The following is an 18,608-nucleotide window of genomic DNA, read 5'->3' as shown; positions in this document are numbered from 1 at the left end:
TCAGTTAAGCATTTTTTAAAAACATATGTATTTCTATTGCTTTGTTTTGGTTTTATTACATGTTAGGCTTTTCTACATATGTTACTAAGAGGTGGAGGCAGAATAAAGGGGAAGGGCAGACTATTTATAATCTATTTGGAGCCACTTTCAATGTTTGTAGGAAGGCTGCTGTACTAGAAAGCAAGGGAAACAATTCTCTTTCAGATGGTGACAAAGTTTCCATCATGAAGCTAAAAGCAGAAACCTATAGATTGGAGATCACAGAGTATTGTTTGTAAAATCGTGATTATCCTCTATCTAGGAGCAGAATACTCAATGTTATTTTTTAATTTTGCAAATTTGTTCTAAATACGGGTCTTCGGGTAGGAGGATGAAAACTGGTTAATTTAGAAAGATGACATGGTTTCAGGGTTCTCAGTACAACAGACATCTTCCCAAACTTTTTCCAACAGGGATTTTGTGGTGTTTTCCAAAGCCAGTCCATTGCCTTACCTAATTTCCTCAGAAACCAAATCCTCCACCAGGTCCCATCATTATACTTTGTCAGAACTCCCAACAGTTTTTACCAGGCTTTTTACTTCTTATTGTCCCAGGAAAGAAAATATTGTCAAGGTATGACTTGTGACGAGCAATACATCCAATGACTTGGACTGGCTGACCACAGAGGGGCAAATTATGGCATGAATTAATGCAATAGAAAGCTGCTATACAGTGTACTTTAAATTGCAGATGAGGTACTAACACACTCCATGGAAGTTGGTGTCAGTAAGAGAGCAGATCACTAATCAACTGGTTTGCTGTATTAAGTCCTTACCTGGACTTAATTTTCTAAATATTTTCTCTTCTGTCACTCCAGAAATCTCTGGGCAAAATGTTAAACTTCATTGTCATTCAGATGGTCACAGTGTAGTGTCTTTACTATTTATTGGAAAGCAAATAATCAAAATCACTGATGAGAATAAAAAGTAGGTAATGAGACAGTAGGATAGACAGAAGTGGCTGTTTATAATAAAATACAAGCTATTTTTTAAGTGGATCAGCAGCATTGACTACAACACTATGATCATTAAAAATTATGAAAAATGCATTTGGGAATCATATATCAGTATCACTTGGAGTTAATTAACATAAGTGTCCATACAGAATTTTTAGGTGTACATGGGAAAAGTATGTAATTTACAGATTCAAGTCACCCCTTCGTATCTATCAGACACAAAGCTCTATGCAGGGTGAAGCATTTCCAAACAGATGGAAGTGCTCAGGGAAATGAGGAGGTAGAAGCTTCAAAACAAGCAAAATGCAGTGCTTTTCCACACAGTAGGAATTAAATTGTAAAGCAGATTGTCAGAAAATACTGTGTTATTCTGAATTATGAATAGGTTCAAGAACAGATTTGTGAAGGTTAAATTTATTGATGGATGTTGAACATAGATGCAACCTCTGGCTAAGACTTCCCTAAACTGGCCAGAGGCTGCTAATATAAAGCTGTCTATATATCATATTTCCTGCAAGTTTTTCTGTGCATTTGCTAATGGGCATTGTCAGACACTGGATATTCTGGTCTGATGTGATGCGACACTTTTTGCATTTTTAAATACTGACACTTAAAGACTGAAACTTAACAAAAAAAAAAAAAATATATATATATATATATATATATAATTATTTTAAAGACTGAAACTTAACAAAATTCATGGGACTTGCACAAAATCTGATCACACTTTATGTCTCTGACTTAGTTCTTCAGGACTAAGGGTGCCCTGTACCCGTGTTTAGCCTCTATACTGGTTGCTCAAAGTGCACAGGTCATCACAGATGCCCTAGGTGCTTTTCTCCCTGAGAATGCTGAACAGCCACTTTGAAGCGTAACAAAGTCTGTGTCTCACACTACAGAATGACAGAAATTAGAAGGATAAGGTCTGCAGATGGAAATTTTAAAGAAACAATAAGAGGAAGCAAATGACAAATAGTATTTAATGTTGCAAATTTGACAGTGCCATTGCTAGTGCCAATGTTATCAGCATGTCAGTGTAAAACCTGTGTGCCAGCCCAGCAACTGGACCACCATGCCTGGCGTGAAGCTGCAGTGGACTAAATTTTGGAAGAAAAGACAGTCACTGTGACCACTAATTTCAGATGAATTCTGAAACTTAGAAGAATTCTTTTGCTTGAATTTGGTCGTTCTGGAAACAACATTCTTCAGAGTTAAGGTTCCTTTCACAATGCTATAAATGTCCATTTCTCTTCCTCTATGCTCATACAATACTTTGTGTGATGAGGTCCTATATACTATGATTTACTATAAAACAAACTGACTGTGATTACAGTATACGTATAATGAACAATTACTTAAGGAATAAATATAATCATAAGTAAAATATCCTAAAAAAAATATTGAGTGGAAGACAGCAAATGACAAGTGTAAGGATTGATTAAAAAAAAATAAAAAAATATCCTGATTGAAATCCCCATTACATTCTGTCACACTTTTTCATGTGTAACTTCTTTTTTGAGATAGCTTATCTTCCTCAGTGGTGTTATTGGAGAGTGTGTCAATGAAATACTACAATTTCCATCGGCTGCCCATGCTGTCCTCTGTGCTGAATGCCCATCCCTCACCTGACGCAGTCACTGTCACCACCATAGCTTATTTCCTCACAGTGGGCAGTACATTATCTTTCCAGTGGCAAAGAGTAGTTTCTTTTTTAATTGATTTTTTCCCCCCAGGGGACATGATCCCCATGGACATCGCTCTTTTTGGGTAGTACGTAGACAATAGCAGTGTCACTGAGTAGCTCTGCAAAGCAGGGTACTGTTGAGACTGTTGTACAAAATGCTTCTGTTTTGCAAAACTATCTGAATGTACTGGTGCTGTGTGACAAAGTACATTCAAAACATTTGCACAAACCTATCCATCCTGCAAATACGGTCTGCAGAGAGATGCATGATAATATGAAATGGAGTTTGGTGCCTATCCTAAAGCGCTAAAACTGTGAAGACTTTTTTCCACCAGAGCTGTAAAGTCACCCCTTACGAATGGTCTGCTTCTTAGAAAGATAAATGGAGCCCCAAAGAACTGCAATTAGTTACCATCAGTTTGGGATGAACGTAAAAATGATGAATACTTGCATAAGTAATAAAGTGGAGGTGGAACTGATTGTTTTTAATTTGGGGCCAGGACAACAGCCTCCATTAACCAATATAGCCAATAGACTATGAGTTGGCTTCACTCCAAAATTTGATTTGTTGCTGCTTTTAATGTTTGCTCTGCAATCACAAACATTTTGTTCCTGGGTACATCAGATCCAGGTGACTTTTTAAATACAGAAATGCTTAAGTAGAACAGTTTTAAAGAAAAACAAACCACAACTTCCCTTTAGGAAGACTCAATTACTAAATAATAACAACAACAACAAAACAAACAAACTAACTAAAATGACTCTATACTTGGAAACTTTATTTAATTCAGATACTACCTGGAAGATAACAGATAACAGAAGTTAATGGTGTACACCGCTGTATATTTTTTTTTTTTTTTTTTTTTTTTACACAGCACCACATTACCTTCAGATTATGGTAATTCTCAAGTATAAAATTAAGTACAGAACAAATTCCTTGAGGTTCAGAAATGCTGAGATCTGCAGTTGTCTCTTGAGCCAGTGGGAACTTCAGATACTTGGCACTCATGAAAATAAAGTGAAAATAAAATAAAAATAAAGATATCTGCAAATCTAGCTGCTTGACAATAAACATTACCTTCTGCTCTCTTTCCATTTCCCTTGAAAATTACCTACAACTTGTTTTGCAGGTAAAATGAGCTCAGACAGGTGCTTTTATGGTTACATATGTACGTGTTCTTTTATTCAACAAATGGGTCTCTTCTTCCATCAGATATTTTGGAAGAAGAGGATTGCTTTTCATGCTGAATGGGTATGATGTGATGTATCATAAGTGTATGCCATCCAGAAGTCTGTTTCTTTATCAAATATTCATATAAGTAAGTACCACTTTACTTTAACACTGAGGGTACACTGAGATGCATTACCAGTAAAGTGCAGTGATAAAGCCAATAAGGAAATCAGTCAGAAGTAAAGATTTCTCTACACCATGAACTCTTGAGGTCCCATCTTTGTGGTCCTTATTCAGTGAACTCCCTCTCTGAACACAAGGGGATAGAAAGACTTGGAAAAAAACATGTTTGAAAACCATGTTTGAAATTATTCTGGTCCAAATTAGCTTGACAATAAAATGGCTTGTACTTTAAAGAAGATGCATGAGGCTAACTAAATGGAGACCCTATCTCACTTTATCTGGTATACAGAAATTAAAGACCTAAATACACAATTCCCAGCAAAGGGAACTTGGATTTATGGACACAATGGGTATCAACACTAAAACTAACAATTAAGCATTTCTGTTTAAAAAGAACTAATGATTTGGTTATATATGAAAAAAGCAAGAAAGCAAGAGAGAAGGAAGGAAGGAAGGAAGGAAGGAAGGAAGGAAGGAAGGAAGGAAGGAAGGAAGGAAGGAAGGAAGGAAGGAAGGAAGGAAGGAAGGAAGGAAGGAAGGAAGGAAGGAAGGAAGGAAGGAAGGAAGGAAGGAAGGAAGGAAGGGAAGGAAGGAAGAAAGAAAGGAAGAAAATGAAGGAAGGAAGGAAGGAAGGAAGGAAGGAAGGAAGGAAGGAAGGAAGGAAGGAAGGAAGGAAGGAAGGAAGGAAGGAAGGAAGGAAGGAAGGAAGGAAGGAAGGAAGGAAGGAAGGAAGGGAAGGAAGGAAGAAAGAAAGGAAGAAAATGAAGGAAGGAAGGAAGGAAGGAAGGAAGGAAGGAAGGAAGGAAGGAAGGAAGGAAGGAAGGAAGGAAGGAAGGAAGGAAGGAAGGAAGGAAGGAAGGAAGGAAGGAAGGAAGGAAGGAAGGAAGGAAGGAAGGAAGGAAGGAAGGAAGGGGAAAACTGAATTTGCTTTGACAAAACAACTTCTCAATTTTCCTTCTAATGTGATATGACTCATCTCAAAGCCATTGCAAAAGCAGTAAACAAACTACACCAACTCAGTAGCCATCATCTGCCATGAACTTTTTAAAAATAAAACTATTACTGAGCTACTTTTCTTGTCTTATATACAGATAAACTTATTTTCCCAGTAGAAACAGCACTTCACTTTATCTTCATTTCTTTTACCATGTTTCCCTCGCTGCTAACATAAACCTGTGAAGTATCTCTTTAAGACAATAATTTATTTCCATGAGAAGCAAATTAAAGTAATTTGGAGTAGTTTTACTTATTTTCAAAACAATTTATTTCCTGTGAAGTAAATCAAAAGGTGAAAGTTTGATTAGTAATATATTTTATGTGGCAAGTATCATTGATAGCATTTTAGGTATGTAACCTGTTGATTCTGTTTGTCGTTCATTGAACTAATTTTATAATTGGAACTGTAAAAGAAATAAAATGATTAGTCCTTCTTTGTTCTATAATCCCTCTATAATCTAATTTCTTCAAAATAGCTGCAAGATAATATATTGTCATGAAGATCAAAACGAAAACTATAAGCTGGCTTCTCCACTCTTAATTATCTGTTATTGTTTCTATGATGACTATTTATTATTATCACATAGCTAATAAAAGAAATGTAAATCACTCAATAATGCATCTGAAGTAAGCTTCTCTGCTGGTGTAAATCAACTGAGATCCATGCAGAGGATTTCATGATGTTATATTTTTTACAATAGTTCCTGTTTGCAGATTTTCAGATCCTTTGGGTTAGGCTCTTCACTGTGCTAAATGATACTACACTGGCAACTTCATTTTCCAAAATATTCCCTGATTCATTGCTTTAAAGAAATGACTTCAGAGCTTCTCTAGAGTTGACAGGGAAAATCTAAATTGTCATGGCAACATGAGTTGAAGAAATCCTTCTTTGCTGTTTGCATAGATCATCTCCATGCTATCAGTCTGTTTACTAAATGTTGCTAAAGAAAGCAATTAAAGGTTAATCTCTCCTCAGAAACAAATAAATTATATAACCACTGAAAACCAGTGGAGTGAGATATACTTCAGCTAGGTCAAAAATTCTGAGGCAACATGTATCTTCAATGTAAATGATGTTTCTGTGTTTATTTGCATAACATTTCTTATTAGTAATAACAATAAAGAGTTCAAATTCTTTGTATTCCTGTTAGAATTAGATTTGTTCTAGCATCCATGTTTTACTGTAACTTCTCTTTTTGATGTGTGGTTATAACAAAGGCTAGACTCAATGACCATTATGATTAATGATTTTTTTGTGTGTTTATGTATGTTTATGAGCACATGTGCATGCATGCATGCGTGTGTGTGAGTTCCCCTGGCTTTGGATCAGGTCACTCATGGGCAATCCAAACTATCCAACTGAGGACTAGATCACAACTAGTTCTGCATAACAGAATGCTTTACCTCTACAGACTGTCAGATCTGTTTCAAATTAACTACCTTATGTACCTGGAAAAAATAAATAAATAAATAAATAAATAAATTAATTAATTAATTAATTAATTAGGGAAATTTCAACATTAACATGTATTATAAATAAATATCATGATAAAGCTTCCCCTATAAAGGTTTCATATTTAAAGAATGTATAAATGGCTGAGTACAGTCCATAATCAAAATGGTACTACTGCTGCCACTGTTGATTTCTTAAAATCTATTAGCACTACATTCTTCAGCATGAGAGACACTGCAAACAATGGGTCAAGGTGTGTGCTGAGGATATTTACATGCTAAGATAAAGAAAATCTATTTAATTTCTCAAGAGGAATGTCTACAAATATAAAGGGTCACAGACTGTGATATTACCAAATGCTTGATTGTACCAAGGTTCTAAAAGTGAAAAATAAAATATTTTTTTTCCCCCACAAAATGATCGGTATGATTCAATCCATGTATTATAAGAAACATCAGCAGGATACCAATACAGAATCTGGCTGCTGGGGCAAGGCTAAAATAGTGTACTTAGTCACTTGGAAGCAGTCAGATTCTGCATTGATATCCCACAGATATTAGTGAGAACAGAGTGATTTGTCATTACCATTTGTTTCATGACCAGAAGCATTTAAAATTAGTCTAAAAATAAGTTAAACACTTTGCATTTTTTTTAATTTTATTAAAATGTCCCCTTCAAAAACTTCAGTGTTACGCAAGAATCTCTACAGTCAGGACAAATAAAAAGAGAAACAATGTGTCAAAATGATCCTATTTGCTGCTTATTTTCTTATGTAATGCCTTTTAAAGCATCACTCTTCCCTGTTTTCTTGTTGTCACTGTCATCTGCACTTTTTCTAAAGTACAGTACAAGGCAGGTTCCCCAAACTCACACATATTTCTGCAATATCTGGAGGCTTGCTCCCTGGCAAAATGACTGCTATGTTTCCTGCACCTCCAGCTGTGCTGTATACTGTCAGATTGGTATGGATCCTAAATTCCTTGGCATCTATTTTATATGCACCATGAGATCAGAGTGAGCCCTGGTGCACTCCTAAAACGAAACTTCTACCTCAAGAACAGTGCTCAAAGGCAAACCTAAGCTCTCTTTCACATATTTTGGATACACTATGCAAAGAGAATCCATCTCCCTGACCCGTTTCAGCAACAGACATTGCAAGCACAGTGAAGGTGCACAAGCTACTGCTGGACCACTATATAAAAAATAAAACATCTTGTTTGTGGTCTCCAGCCTCTTCAGGCACTACACATTGCTAGTGTTTCAGCAGCAGTGTAGGCAAAAAAAAAAAAGTTTCAATGTTTGTGTTCTCTTGTTTTTTTGCATGTGAACTCAATATTGTGAGTAACACAAGTCAAAGGAAGAAAATAATGATTATGAAGTATTATACCTTGGCTATATTTGATCTGGAAATCATAGGATGAGGAAAAGATGTATCTCTAGCCCCAGATTTGCTCTCTGACAAATGTCAAAAGCCTGCTGGAAACAACCGAACTGTAAGAACATTTCAATAAAGGAATTGAACATAGGTGTTGAAATAGCTGTCTATATTAAAAACAAGGAATTTTTTCAGAAAAGAAATAAGAAATATTTCATGTTTTGCAAAAATTACATTAAAAAGTCATCACCTTGAAACTGAACTGAGAATAGGGCATGAAGCAGGTGCTGCAAAAGGTAATGTTAAAACACTGACAATATTTTATGCAACAGTTTGCAAAACAAACACTGCACACATAGTTTTATCCATTATTATTTATTCAGCCCCTCTGTCAGCTGCAGTGCTGCAAACATTTCTTTCAGAAAGCCACTGTACAATGGAGACATGAATAGGGAACATGATTCTGTACTTCAGTATCCGTGGGATACTGTAGGAAAGACATAAAACATCCGAGGACTAAAATGATACTATGTTTCTTTGTATATCATCCTTCATAATTTCTTTAAGGAAAAGAGGAAAAAATTGAGAAAAAGAAAAAAAAAAAAAAGGAAGCAAAGCAGAGGTCACATAAAGCCATACTTTGAGATACTAGAAATTGTTTAAAAAGAAATTACTCCTTTAAGTAAGTAAACTCTTTAATATTACCAGGGGTGATTGCTTGGATTCATATACTGTGTCCCATCCCCCCCCCCCTCTCCCCCCCCCCTTTTTTTTTTTTGATGTTTCATGGATTTTCATGCATTCTTTGTCAGAAGTGCATGCTCACAAGAAATCATTAAACAGGATCTGGATTTACTACTCTGCTACAGTATCTACTGCGTTTGTCTTATTCAGAGTACCAATATTTTCACAAGTGGCCAATTCAGATACTGCCAAAGTCAATAGACATTTCAGTTTCAACTGCAGCAGAATAGGGCCACACAACTGTGCATGGTTACCTTTTCCTTGACACCGATGACTCAAAAAATTAAACTCAAAGAGGTGGAATCACTATTTCAGAACATGCATTGATGCAGTGTTAAAATGCAGAATCTAAAATTATAAAGCTGTAGCAACCTGGGATTAATTGTTATATTGGAAATTAGAACATTACTAAATTGCAAGGAATTGTGATTTTTTTGCCTATCTTTTGCTAAAAGCAAATCGTTGATAATATTCTGATTAATCAAGAGGAATTTTGGTTAATCATGAGCAATATAACAGTGATTTAATCTTGCTTTGCTCTTTTAACTGAATATGCCCAACAGGTAAAAATGGCAAGAAACTGTTGTCATTCTCTCTCTCTTCTCTCCCCCCCCCCCCCCCCCCCCCACTTTTTAATGAGTAAGAAATGTAGAAAAAAATGTTTGTAATACTTGTTATTGGCAATAAGATGCAGTATTACTCTTGTAAGAGTTTTCAGTGCATGCATGCTTCCATTTACCATTCAATTACTAAATGCAGGCAACTGATGAATGTTGCCTTTGTGTGTCAATATAACACTAGCAATAATCCAAGTAATTTGTTTAAGCAGTTATTCCATGGAGAAATGCTGATAACAAATATAGTGTAGATTTTCCCAAATGCAATAGAAATGTCATATAGTTGAACGAAATCTTTCATCTAGCCAGAATAAAGATGTGTGAGGACAAAGTAAGATCTTGCAGCTTTCCTCAGGCATTAATGGCATTTTTTCCCAATTTCAAAAGTTACTGGTTGATAAAAATGCTTTAAAGGACACTGCATCTGACATAGAAAAGTAAAGTAAAAGAAACTGATTCATACCCATTAGGAGAATTTCCATATGATTCTCATTCTTTGCTCACTGCAGAAATTGGAAGAACATCCAATGTAGCTCATTCGAATCTCCCTAATTTTGCAATCACATAGGTAACTAGAGACTAGCTTCTTATTTGGGAACCCTGACTGAAATCCAGTTGTATACTTGAATTAAAGAAGAAATCATGGTGAATACTTATGCTACTGATTCACTGCTACAGTTAAACCATCAATTCCCCTTTTGACACTGCAGCCCCTGCTGGTTACAAGGAACCCAACACCATACTGCGGTAGCTCTGCTTACACCTACGGATGTTTACTTGCAGAATAACATCATCATGTTCAAAGAGACATGATGGCTTAAAACAGATTTGAGCAAAATTAATTAAATAGTATGTTTAATTTCATTGGAGGCATTATACAGCTACATTATTAAGCAGTTACTTCTCCAAGGAAAGGTTGCAAGCGGAAGTTTAATGTGACAGCATATGGATGAAATGGATTCAAGAAGTTGAAATCAGTGGTCCCTACGTTTTTTCAGCCTTTCTAGGGTAAATAGTAAATATTGGATGCATTCTAGGGTAAACAGTAAATATTGGATGCATTGTTTTCTGTTTAAAATATTCACAGATAAGCATAAGTTTCAGATTGGTTCTAATTCAGTGAGGCCAAAGTTTTAATGACTTCAAATAGTACAGGGGCTGTAGTCCTGTAGATGTCTTTTAAAAACTTGCATACATCAATGCATATGTAATGATACAATTATATAATGAGTAGTAAAGAAGAAGATGAAGAGCTAGGTTCCATGTTTGCATAGAAAAAGAATTCTGCAGGGGGAAAAAAAAAAAAAAAATCAAATCCACTCTCTTCTTTGCCCCCCCCCCCCCCCCCCGAAAAAAAAAAAAAAAAAAAGCTGATCAAAATCTTGCATATCTCTGTAGAGGGCTGTTGGAACAACAGTAAGTAAAATAAGCAGGGCATAATCCACATAATGTTTCCTATATCTACAGATCGCAGAAGATTTTGCTACATCCTGAAGTTCACGTGCTCATGCCTGCACGTCCTTGCAGGCTGTCACCAACTCCTCACACCAATATCCTGCTCCACTCACAGAGAAACTGGGAACCTTGGTACTGGCTGGTGGTGGGAATTCAAATCTCATTAGTGGCTTGGTAGCATTGGTGGCTTGGTATGGAGTGATTGTAATGGGAAACCTTTGTTGAACTGCTATGCTCTGCTATGTTCTGTACTATATTGTATTTAATTTTTGCATACTTCCTATAACTCTATAAAGAGTTAAGAATGTTACAGACATCTTAATGCAAAATCAGAAAAGATAAAAATTACTAAAAAGTAAGTACTTTTTTACATTAAAATGTAGCTTAATCATGTGGTCAGAGTTATTCTGGCTGTTCTGCTTTCTGTCCTTCTCTGGCCATTTCCCCATTGATCTGGAGATGGGGTAAGGAATGCATCCACAAAATGCTTAGTATTCAGCTGGGTATTCAACACCTGGCTCTGCTGTTCTTTAAAAGATCCTTTTTCTTTTTTTCTTTTTCTTTTTTTCAGTTCATTTTCCCTAGAATTGCTTTAGCCTTCTCTGGAAGAGAATGGAGCCTCTCTAGAGGGACCAGCTTCACAGTTTGAGAAACACTGCTATGGAGAGAGAGAAAATACATGACTTTAAAAGAGAGAAACATTCGCAGTTCAACAAGAGTAGGCCTTAAACATAGTGGGAACTTTGTATGATGTAGTCATAACAATTATTTTGACAAAGTGATAACAGCAAACAGAAGGTGCATAAAATGTTTTGGTTTTCATTTCTAAAAAACAGCAATAACAAAAAAGAAAAACAAAAAAAAACTCTAAACAACAAAATGCTAAACTATAGATGCAGGAGTCCTTTCACTGCCTGGATTTGATTTAGGAACAGGGATGTGTTCCTTTTGCTATTTCCATTAAACTGAATAATACCTCTGAAGTTGTACCATTAAAAAAAGCCTCCTTATCCCTCCCTCTCCCCCCCCCCCCCCCCCCCGCTTTTTTTGTTTTTGTTTTTGTTTTTGTTTAGGCAATTAGGTGACTGTGAAGGTGTTATATCTGGCTACCTTAACAAGTCCAGGAAATGATCTTCAAAACACATACTGGGATGATTTAAAGAATTACACAATTTGTGTTCCTATACTGAAAATAGATTGTCCACAGATCTCAGATCACAGCAGAAAGGCATTTTCATCTTTTATCTTGAATTCTAGTCTGATTTTGGTTTAAATCTACCATTTCTTCCGTAGCATTTTTTTTTTATCAAAAAAAGGAAAAAGGCGGAGACATGTTTCAAGTAAATCAAGATGTTTTTATATTTGCTTTTGTGAGGATATAGCCTATTAGAATTAGCAAATGGCTCTATAAACATGCCCATCTTAACATGCAAAGCTGAGCACAGTGCTGTTTGCCTTGTTGAGGTGTAATTGCTCTGATGGGGTAGTTTCTGGGCAAGTGGTTCCTTCGAAGGACTGCATGCTAATTCCCCTTGATGTTTAAAGCATAGTATACAAGGAAGGTTCTCCCAAATGTTTTCCAGAATACTCAGATGCCTCAGTCAGATGAAACGAGTCCAAAGAAATGTACAGAGATGAACCTCAAGTCTACCACAAGGAACGATGGCGTATGTTCATTTTCGTCCTTTCTTTTTTCCTTTAAAAGTTACAGACAATTGCACAGCCACAGAGGGCTTACATTTTGTTTCATAATGAGGAACAACGTGAAAATCAGCCCACCTCTTCCTTACTGAAAGATAAGCGAAAGTGTGTGGCAACACCTCCAGAAATTCAATGTTTTGTTGTTGTCATTATTATTTTTTTAATCATAAAACCCCCAAACAAACCCAAAATGATGTGAATTCCTGTCACAGTGACTGCTGAATTACTTGATTACCAAGGGGCAGGTAAAACAAAGAATTTTGGGGATCTATTAATTAAAATTGTACGTGCTCCTGAAAGCCCATGCTCTCCACGTTACTAAGGAAGGAGTTCTTTCACTCTCTAAACGTCAAATGTAATTTCAGCCTCAGGATTACATTTGACTAAATATAGATACCTGTGCTCAATTGCCCAGGAAGGTAAATGAGAAATAATTATGTCAAATGTCCCCACTGGTTCCCTCTTCTACCTGTTGTTTGACTTCAATATTAAGTCAGTTTGTAGCCTTTCAGTAGGTGTGTTGCTACTCCACATTAAGCGAGGTATAATTACATTCTGCAGAGCAGCATCAGAGGCAGTGCCCGAGTGTTCCTGGCAAAGCCTTTGTATGTAAGCAAAACACGTCGGATCTCCGCTGAATAACCATGATCCAGCCTCCAGCTTTTCATATGTGCTGTCAGCCATGAAAAGAAAACACTTAAATGTCAAACGACAGAACCAGCCACAGTGTATTTAACAAATGAGCCGCGGGTGTCGGCCCGCCCTGGGAGCCGGCGGGGCCGGGGGGTGGCCGGGTGCAGCTCCGGGAGGGTCGGGGGGGGGGGGTCGGAGGGAGGCAGTGGGGCGGGTGCTGGAAGTTTGGGCAGGGCGAGGACACCGGGCAGCATCCCTCCGTTGGGAGGAGAGGGGATGCGGGTTGCTCAGAGAACGGGAGCCGGGCTGAGCTGAGCCGGGCTGAACTGAATCGAGCCGGGTTAAGCTGAGCCGGGCTGTGCTGAGCCGAGCCGAGCCGAGCTGAGCCCCCCCTGCGACCACAGCAGGGCCGGGGGTAGCCGAGCGGCGCTGCCTGGCCAAGCGAGGCAGCGCCAGGATTTGGGCAGGGGCGCGGTGCGGAGCCGCAGCAGCTTCCCCGGACCGGGCACAGCTCCCGACCGGCTGCCGGCAGCCCGGGCCGGCCTTCCACCGCCTCTCCCTGCGGATCCCGGCTGCCAAAAAGGGGGAGCACCCTGCAGCACTGTCCCCCGGGAGCCCGGCCTCGGGGGAGAAAAAGGGGCTCCAGCAGCCTCACCCCGCAGCCCGGGCCACGGTGGGCTCGCCCCGCTCGCCCCGCATCCTTCTCCCCTCCCTCCCCCCTGCAGAGGGCGAGTGAAATAATGAAAATTAAAAAAAAAAAATAGAAAAATAAAATGGTGGGAGCGATGCAAAGCGCCTTTGAAGGGTTAAAGGAGCCTCGCATAGCACAGACCACAAGGGGACCCGTCCTCCCGGAGGCAGGCAGGAACAGCCGGGAGCGAGGTGGGAGAGGGAAGAGGCTGTAACGGGGACAGGTGCTCGGCTGAGAGCAGCCTCTCTCCCTCCCAGCCTCCTTCCCTCTCTGCCTCCCTCCCTCGCTCGCTCCCGCACACACGCACTCGCATCCCTCTCTCAGCACGAGAAAAAGCACGGGGCTAACGAGAGGCGAAGTGAATAATGGGCAAGTTGTTGTCTCCAGCGATGAGGCAAGTGATGGGGCTGAGGCCAGCACCGAAGTTGTGTAACCCAATTCTCTACCGTCACCCCCCTCGTTTCTCCTCCCTCCCACCCCATTGATTTTAAGGAGAAACCCAGCCGGGGGTGGGAGACGCTCCCCGCCTCGCCGAGCAGCGAGGAGCCCCCATCCCTCTGGCACGGAGAGGGGGACGCCGGCCCCCCGCATCCCCACCTCCCCGCAACTTGCGGGGAGCGGAGCCGGCCGAAGGCGGGGGCGGCTCTCGGCGGCCACCCACTCCCCCCCGAGCACGGCGAAGGCAGGGGAGGCGGGGAGAGCCAAACTTGCCAGCCCGGGGACTGTCCCTCGCACGGCAGCGAGTGCCGTTGGTGCGTGTGCGGAGAGCGAAGTGTTCGCAAACTCCGGCGCTGCCCAGGGGGGGCTGGATGCGCTGTCCAGGGGGAGGCTGGATGCTCGCGGCTCTCCCACCGGCACCGCAGCAGCCGCTGCCCGGCTCCCGGGGCCGGTGCCCCCCGCGGGAGGCGGCGGCCGGGAACCGAGCCCTCGGGGAGCACCGGCGGACACGGGGAGACGGAGGGAGGGAGGCAGGGAGATGGGAGCCCTGGCTCGAGGAACCTTGGGGGCGAGAGGGCAGAGCCCATGCGAGCGGTTAGCGGGGGGAATCGGTGCCGTAACCACAGCCCGCACGAATCCGGTGCAGACCCTAATGCAAGAAACCCCAATCTTACCCTGAGCTGCAGTGAGGAGCCCCGCGCAGAAAACCAGCAGAGACTTGAATTTCCTCCACGCAGTCATGTCCGCAGTTATTCCACACACACACACACTCACACCAAAACCCCCGGCGGCTCTTGTCGGCTGCGCCCTCGTCCTCCGAGCGGCGGCGGGGCTGAGGACAGCGCCAAATCCCCCCGGCGGGGCGAGGAGAGGCGGAGAGGAGCGCTCCGGGTCCCGAGCGCCGCGCAGCGCCCGACGCCTCCTGCAGGACTGCGCGGGCGGCTGGCTCCGCTCCGCTCCCAGCATCAGTCCCGCTCCGCGCCGGGGCTGAGCCGCTCCGCACCCGCGGAGCCCCGGCGCCGCCGGCCGGCCGCCCGGGGGACGGGAGGCTTGGGGAGGAGGCGCGGCGGGCGGCGCGGCATCCACGGCCGCCGGAGGGGAGAGCCGGGCGAGCGGCGGCGGGAGAAGGCTGCGGGGAGTGCGAGGAAGAGGAGGAGGAGGAGGAGGAGGAGGGGAGAGGGAGGGATCGAGGCGAGAGCGGCGCAGGCAGCGCAGCGGAGAGCCTGCCAGCCACACGAGAAGAAGCAGCAGCAGCAGCCGCCGCCGCCGCCGCCGCCGGACTCAACCATCACTTCCCACCGAGAGGGGAAGGGGACGGCGCTGCGCAGCCGAGCCCGCAGCCGCCCCGCACCGCCGGCCAGCCCCCACGGACCCCCCCGGGGGCTGCCGACACCTCACCCGCTCGCCCCGGCCGTGGCCCCGCACGGGCACGGGCACCGTTGGGCCCCCGGGTGGCTGCCGGTAATCCCCTCCAGAGAGCCCCCCGGGGGATAAAGGAGCCCCCCCGAGCCCCCGCCGCCGCCCAGGTGCCCCCCGTCCCCTGTCCGCAGCCACCCCCGGGCAGGTTTGCAGGTGCTGCGTGCGGGAATCCCCAGCCAGCGCGACTTCCCGGGAGGGAGGAAGGCTGCCGGGTCCCCAGAGTGCCCCGTTGGGTGCCTCCGAGCTGCTCCCCAGAGCGAGCTGTTCTTCCCAAGGGGATGGAGAGGAGCCAGCATCTCCTGGAGGAATGCTCTTTGTCGTTCCGTTGCCATTCCCTGTGGTTCCTGTTGCCAAGAGGAATTTCTGCCATTAACTAACCTTTCAATAATAGTAATAATAATAAAAAAAAAATCCAAAAAACAAAAAAACACCCCCTTTCATGACAGTATGCAGACGGAGGCTTCCCCAGCATCACCCCAAACCCAAGAGTGTTGCTTGCTTGTGCCCAGGGGAAAGGAGCCGGTGGCCCAGAGCTGGCCTGTAACAGCGCTCATGGCTCTGGCAGGTGCTGCCCTTTGCCAACAGCAGTTTCTGTGCCAGGCCTGCCTGAAAAAAGACAAAAATTCACCCAAATCTGGCTTGTGACCCGTCAAGAATTGCAAAGCTTACCACCAGCACCACTGCGCACTGGGCCTAACTACATAATTAATGCTTACCTATACACGTAATTAAAATACAAAGGCTCATAGGAAGGGAAGAAACGCAAACACCTTTGGAAAGGTAGTTTCAAGGTTGTAATTATTCAGTTATGATGAGTTTTCTTTCGTGGTGAAATATGCAAAGTTGTTTTCTCTTTGTAAGTTGCGAGAAGGTGGTGAATGGGCACTGAACGAGGTAGGCTGACTTTGTAATAGGCTTGTATTTATGTATAAATGTTGCGGTTCTCAGTCAAAAAAAAAGAAAAGAAAAAAAAAAAAAAAACCTCCAGGGCCAGGCAAACGCCAAGAAAGACGTGGCATTGCTGCCATCTCGTGGCGAGCTTTTCCTCCCTGACGCTCTCTCCTTCCGTGCCTTCCGGGCCTTTCCCCACTGCTCTTCCCCTTAGGTCCCCAACCGAAGGCATTTCCGAGCTTGACCAGAACACTTTCAGAGGAGGGATGTGGCCTTACTACTCATCCCCGTCTTAAAAATGCCTCGGGCACTCACCTTTGCGTTCGTGAAAGTAAAGCGTTGCTAATACCTGTTAGTACCAGACATCACACAGCTAAGACACTATGCAGAATTCCCCTCAGTGCTGCCCAGGCTGCCCATGTACATCCCCCGTTTACTGCTTACTCCTGATGACCCTGAGAAAGACAGAACCGGTCACAAAACTTAAGTTGAGACTCTTCCTCTCTGGTCTGCATTAGTCTGAGGCTTAGATTTCTAAAAAGAGCTTTTTTGAGGGGGGTGTTGTATCTGGCCCAAAAGCTGAACGCAGCACTTCTTAGTTTTGTTTCATTGTATAGTCTATTGGAGCAGTTAAAAAGTCATAAAAAACCTTCATTTATGGCTCTCAGGGTCTAGTTGAAAACAGTAATGCTTGTACCATTTCTTGCTGTGCTGTTTAAGTAAACACTCTTAATTTGAGATGTTGCTGTTTAATCCTGCTCACAGCAGATTCTGCAGAAGCTCCAGCATGATATAATGTGGGCTTTCATGGTCTTGACTCATCCTTGTTAGATTTACTGTTTCCTGAGGCTCACCATTCTTTTGAGGGTTTTCTGGGCTTTACTGAGCTTTTGGGACCTGGTTCCTTCCTTACTGAGTTAAAGTGGCAATTTCTTCCCCTCATAGCACCTAGAAAAGACCAAATAACTGGGCACCATAATCACTATCACTGCAACAGAACCCCTTCACTCCTTTCTTACAACCTACAACAGTAAACCATATACATAAACGTCATTGGCCTTTTATCCTGTTATCACTTTTATCACATTATCGCTTGTCCCTTACGGTAGTACCTTACCGTGATAAATACGACTGCACACACCCCTCAGTTACTGTCTCAGGCTCTCTACAGACTCAGGTAGATGTCACAGTGACTTTTGCAACCCCCGTGGGAAGCAGCTTTGCCAAACCTCCAAAGAGCCAGAAGATGACTGTGAAGCTGAAGTTTGGCATTCCAGGAAGCATCGCCTTGGAGGAATTTCCACCAACCTGACTCAAGCTCAGCGTGCAACCGCGGTACCTAAACACAGTAATTATAGAAGATGATCTAACCTAATGACTGTAATCTCTCTATTGTATTTTAAGTACCTAATGTGCTACCATAAAATCCCTGAATTTATGAGTTTGAACAGAGGCAATATTTCTCACTATTCCCTATAGACACTATGGGGGAGTGTATATGTCAAGACTGTTTGTACTAATCAGGGTGATTTAAAGGGAACTTGACAGGGATTTATTTTTAATTGAGAGCTTGTCCTTTTTCTTCTCTATGCCATATTAAAAAAAAAAAAAAAAAAAAAAAAAGTCTGAAAGGTTAGATTTCTCTCTCTCTCTCTTTTTTTTTTTTTCTTTTCCACCTTTTCAGCTTGTTATGTTACGTTCATAATTTTGAATTAAATTTTCTCTTTTGTTGCTTTCTGGGAAGAAGAAGCATCTTTCCATAAGGTGCCGGAGAATTTGCTCATATCTAAGCAAAACTGCTGATTGGGAACATAGCTGAGAATGTACTATATACTCATTAAAAAAGGATGCTTGGGGGAACCCATAACCAGGCTTAGTAGTCATCATCTGAGACAGAAGGCAGTAGCTTTCCGCCAGAAGGTTATAAAAAAAAAAAGTTTTTAAGACAAATCTTCAGTGGAACATGGATATAGAGTTGGGAATTCAGAAAGCAGAAGTCATTTCCACAAGCAACTTCACATATTTTTTTTTTTATACATATATATATATATATATATATATATATATATATATATATATATAATAAACATATATTAGATATGATATATATGATATATCATATATCATACATGTATATCATATATCATATATTATACATATATT

At 42.0% G+C, this 18,608-nt stretch overlaps 1 protein-coding gene across 2 annotated transcripts in view; it reads right to left on the bottom strand.

Moving 5' to 3' along the window:
• Window positions 1-15,683, bottom strand: part of CSMD1 (CUB and Sushi multiple domains 1) — a 1,163,917-nt gene extending 1,148,234 nt beyond the window's left edge. For both annotated transcript variants that reach the window (XM_038176472.2, XM_038176473.2), the window contains exon 1: window positions 14,810-15,683. In XM_038176472.2, the coding sequence (XP_038032400.1) occupies window positions 14,810-15,101 (292 nt within the window). In that variant the 5' untranslated portion in view covers window positions 15,102-15,683. The remainder of the gene's footprint in view (window positions 1-14,809) is intronic.
• Between the last annotated feature and the right edge of the window lie 2,925 nt (window positions 15,684-18,608).

The sequence above is a fragment of the Anas platyrhynchos genome, chromosome 3 (genome assembly GCF_047663525.1).
Source record: "Anas platyrhynchos isolate ZD024472 breed Pekin duck chromosome 3, IASCAAS_PekinDuck_T2T, whole genome shotgun sequence".
Taxonomy (NCBI): domain Eukaryota; kingdom Metazoa; phylum Chordata; class Aves; order Anseriformes; family Anatidae; genus Anas; species Anas platyrhynchos.
The sequence above is the reverse complement of the archived record's forward strand: the minus strand, read 5'-3'. Positions and strand labels throughout refer to the sequence as shown.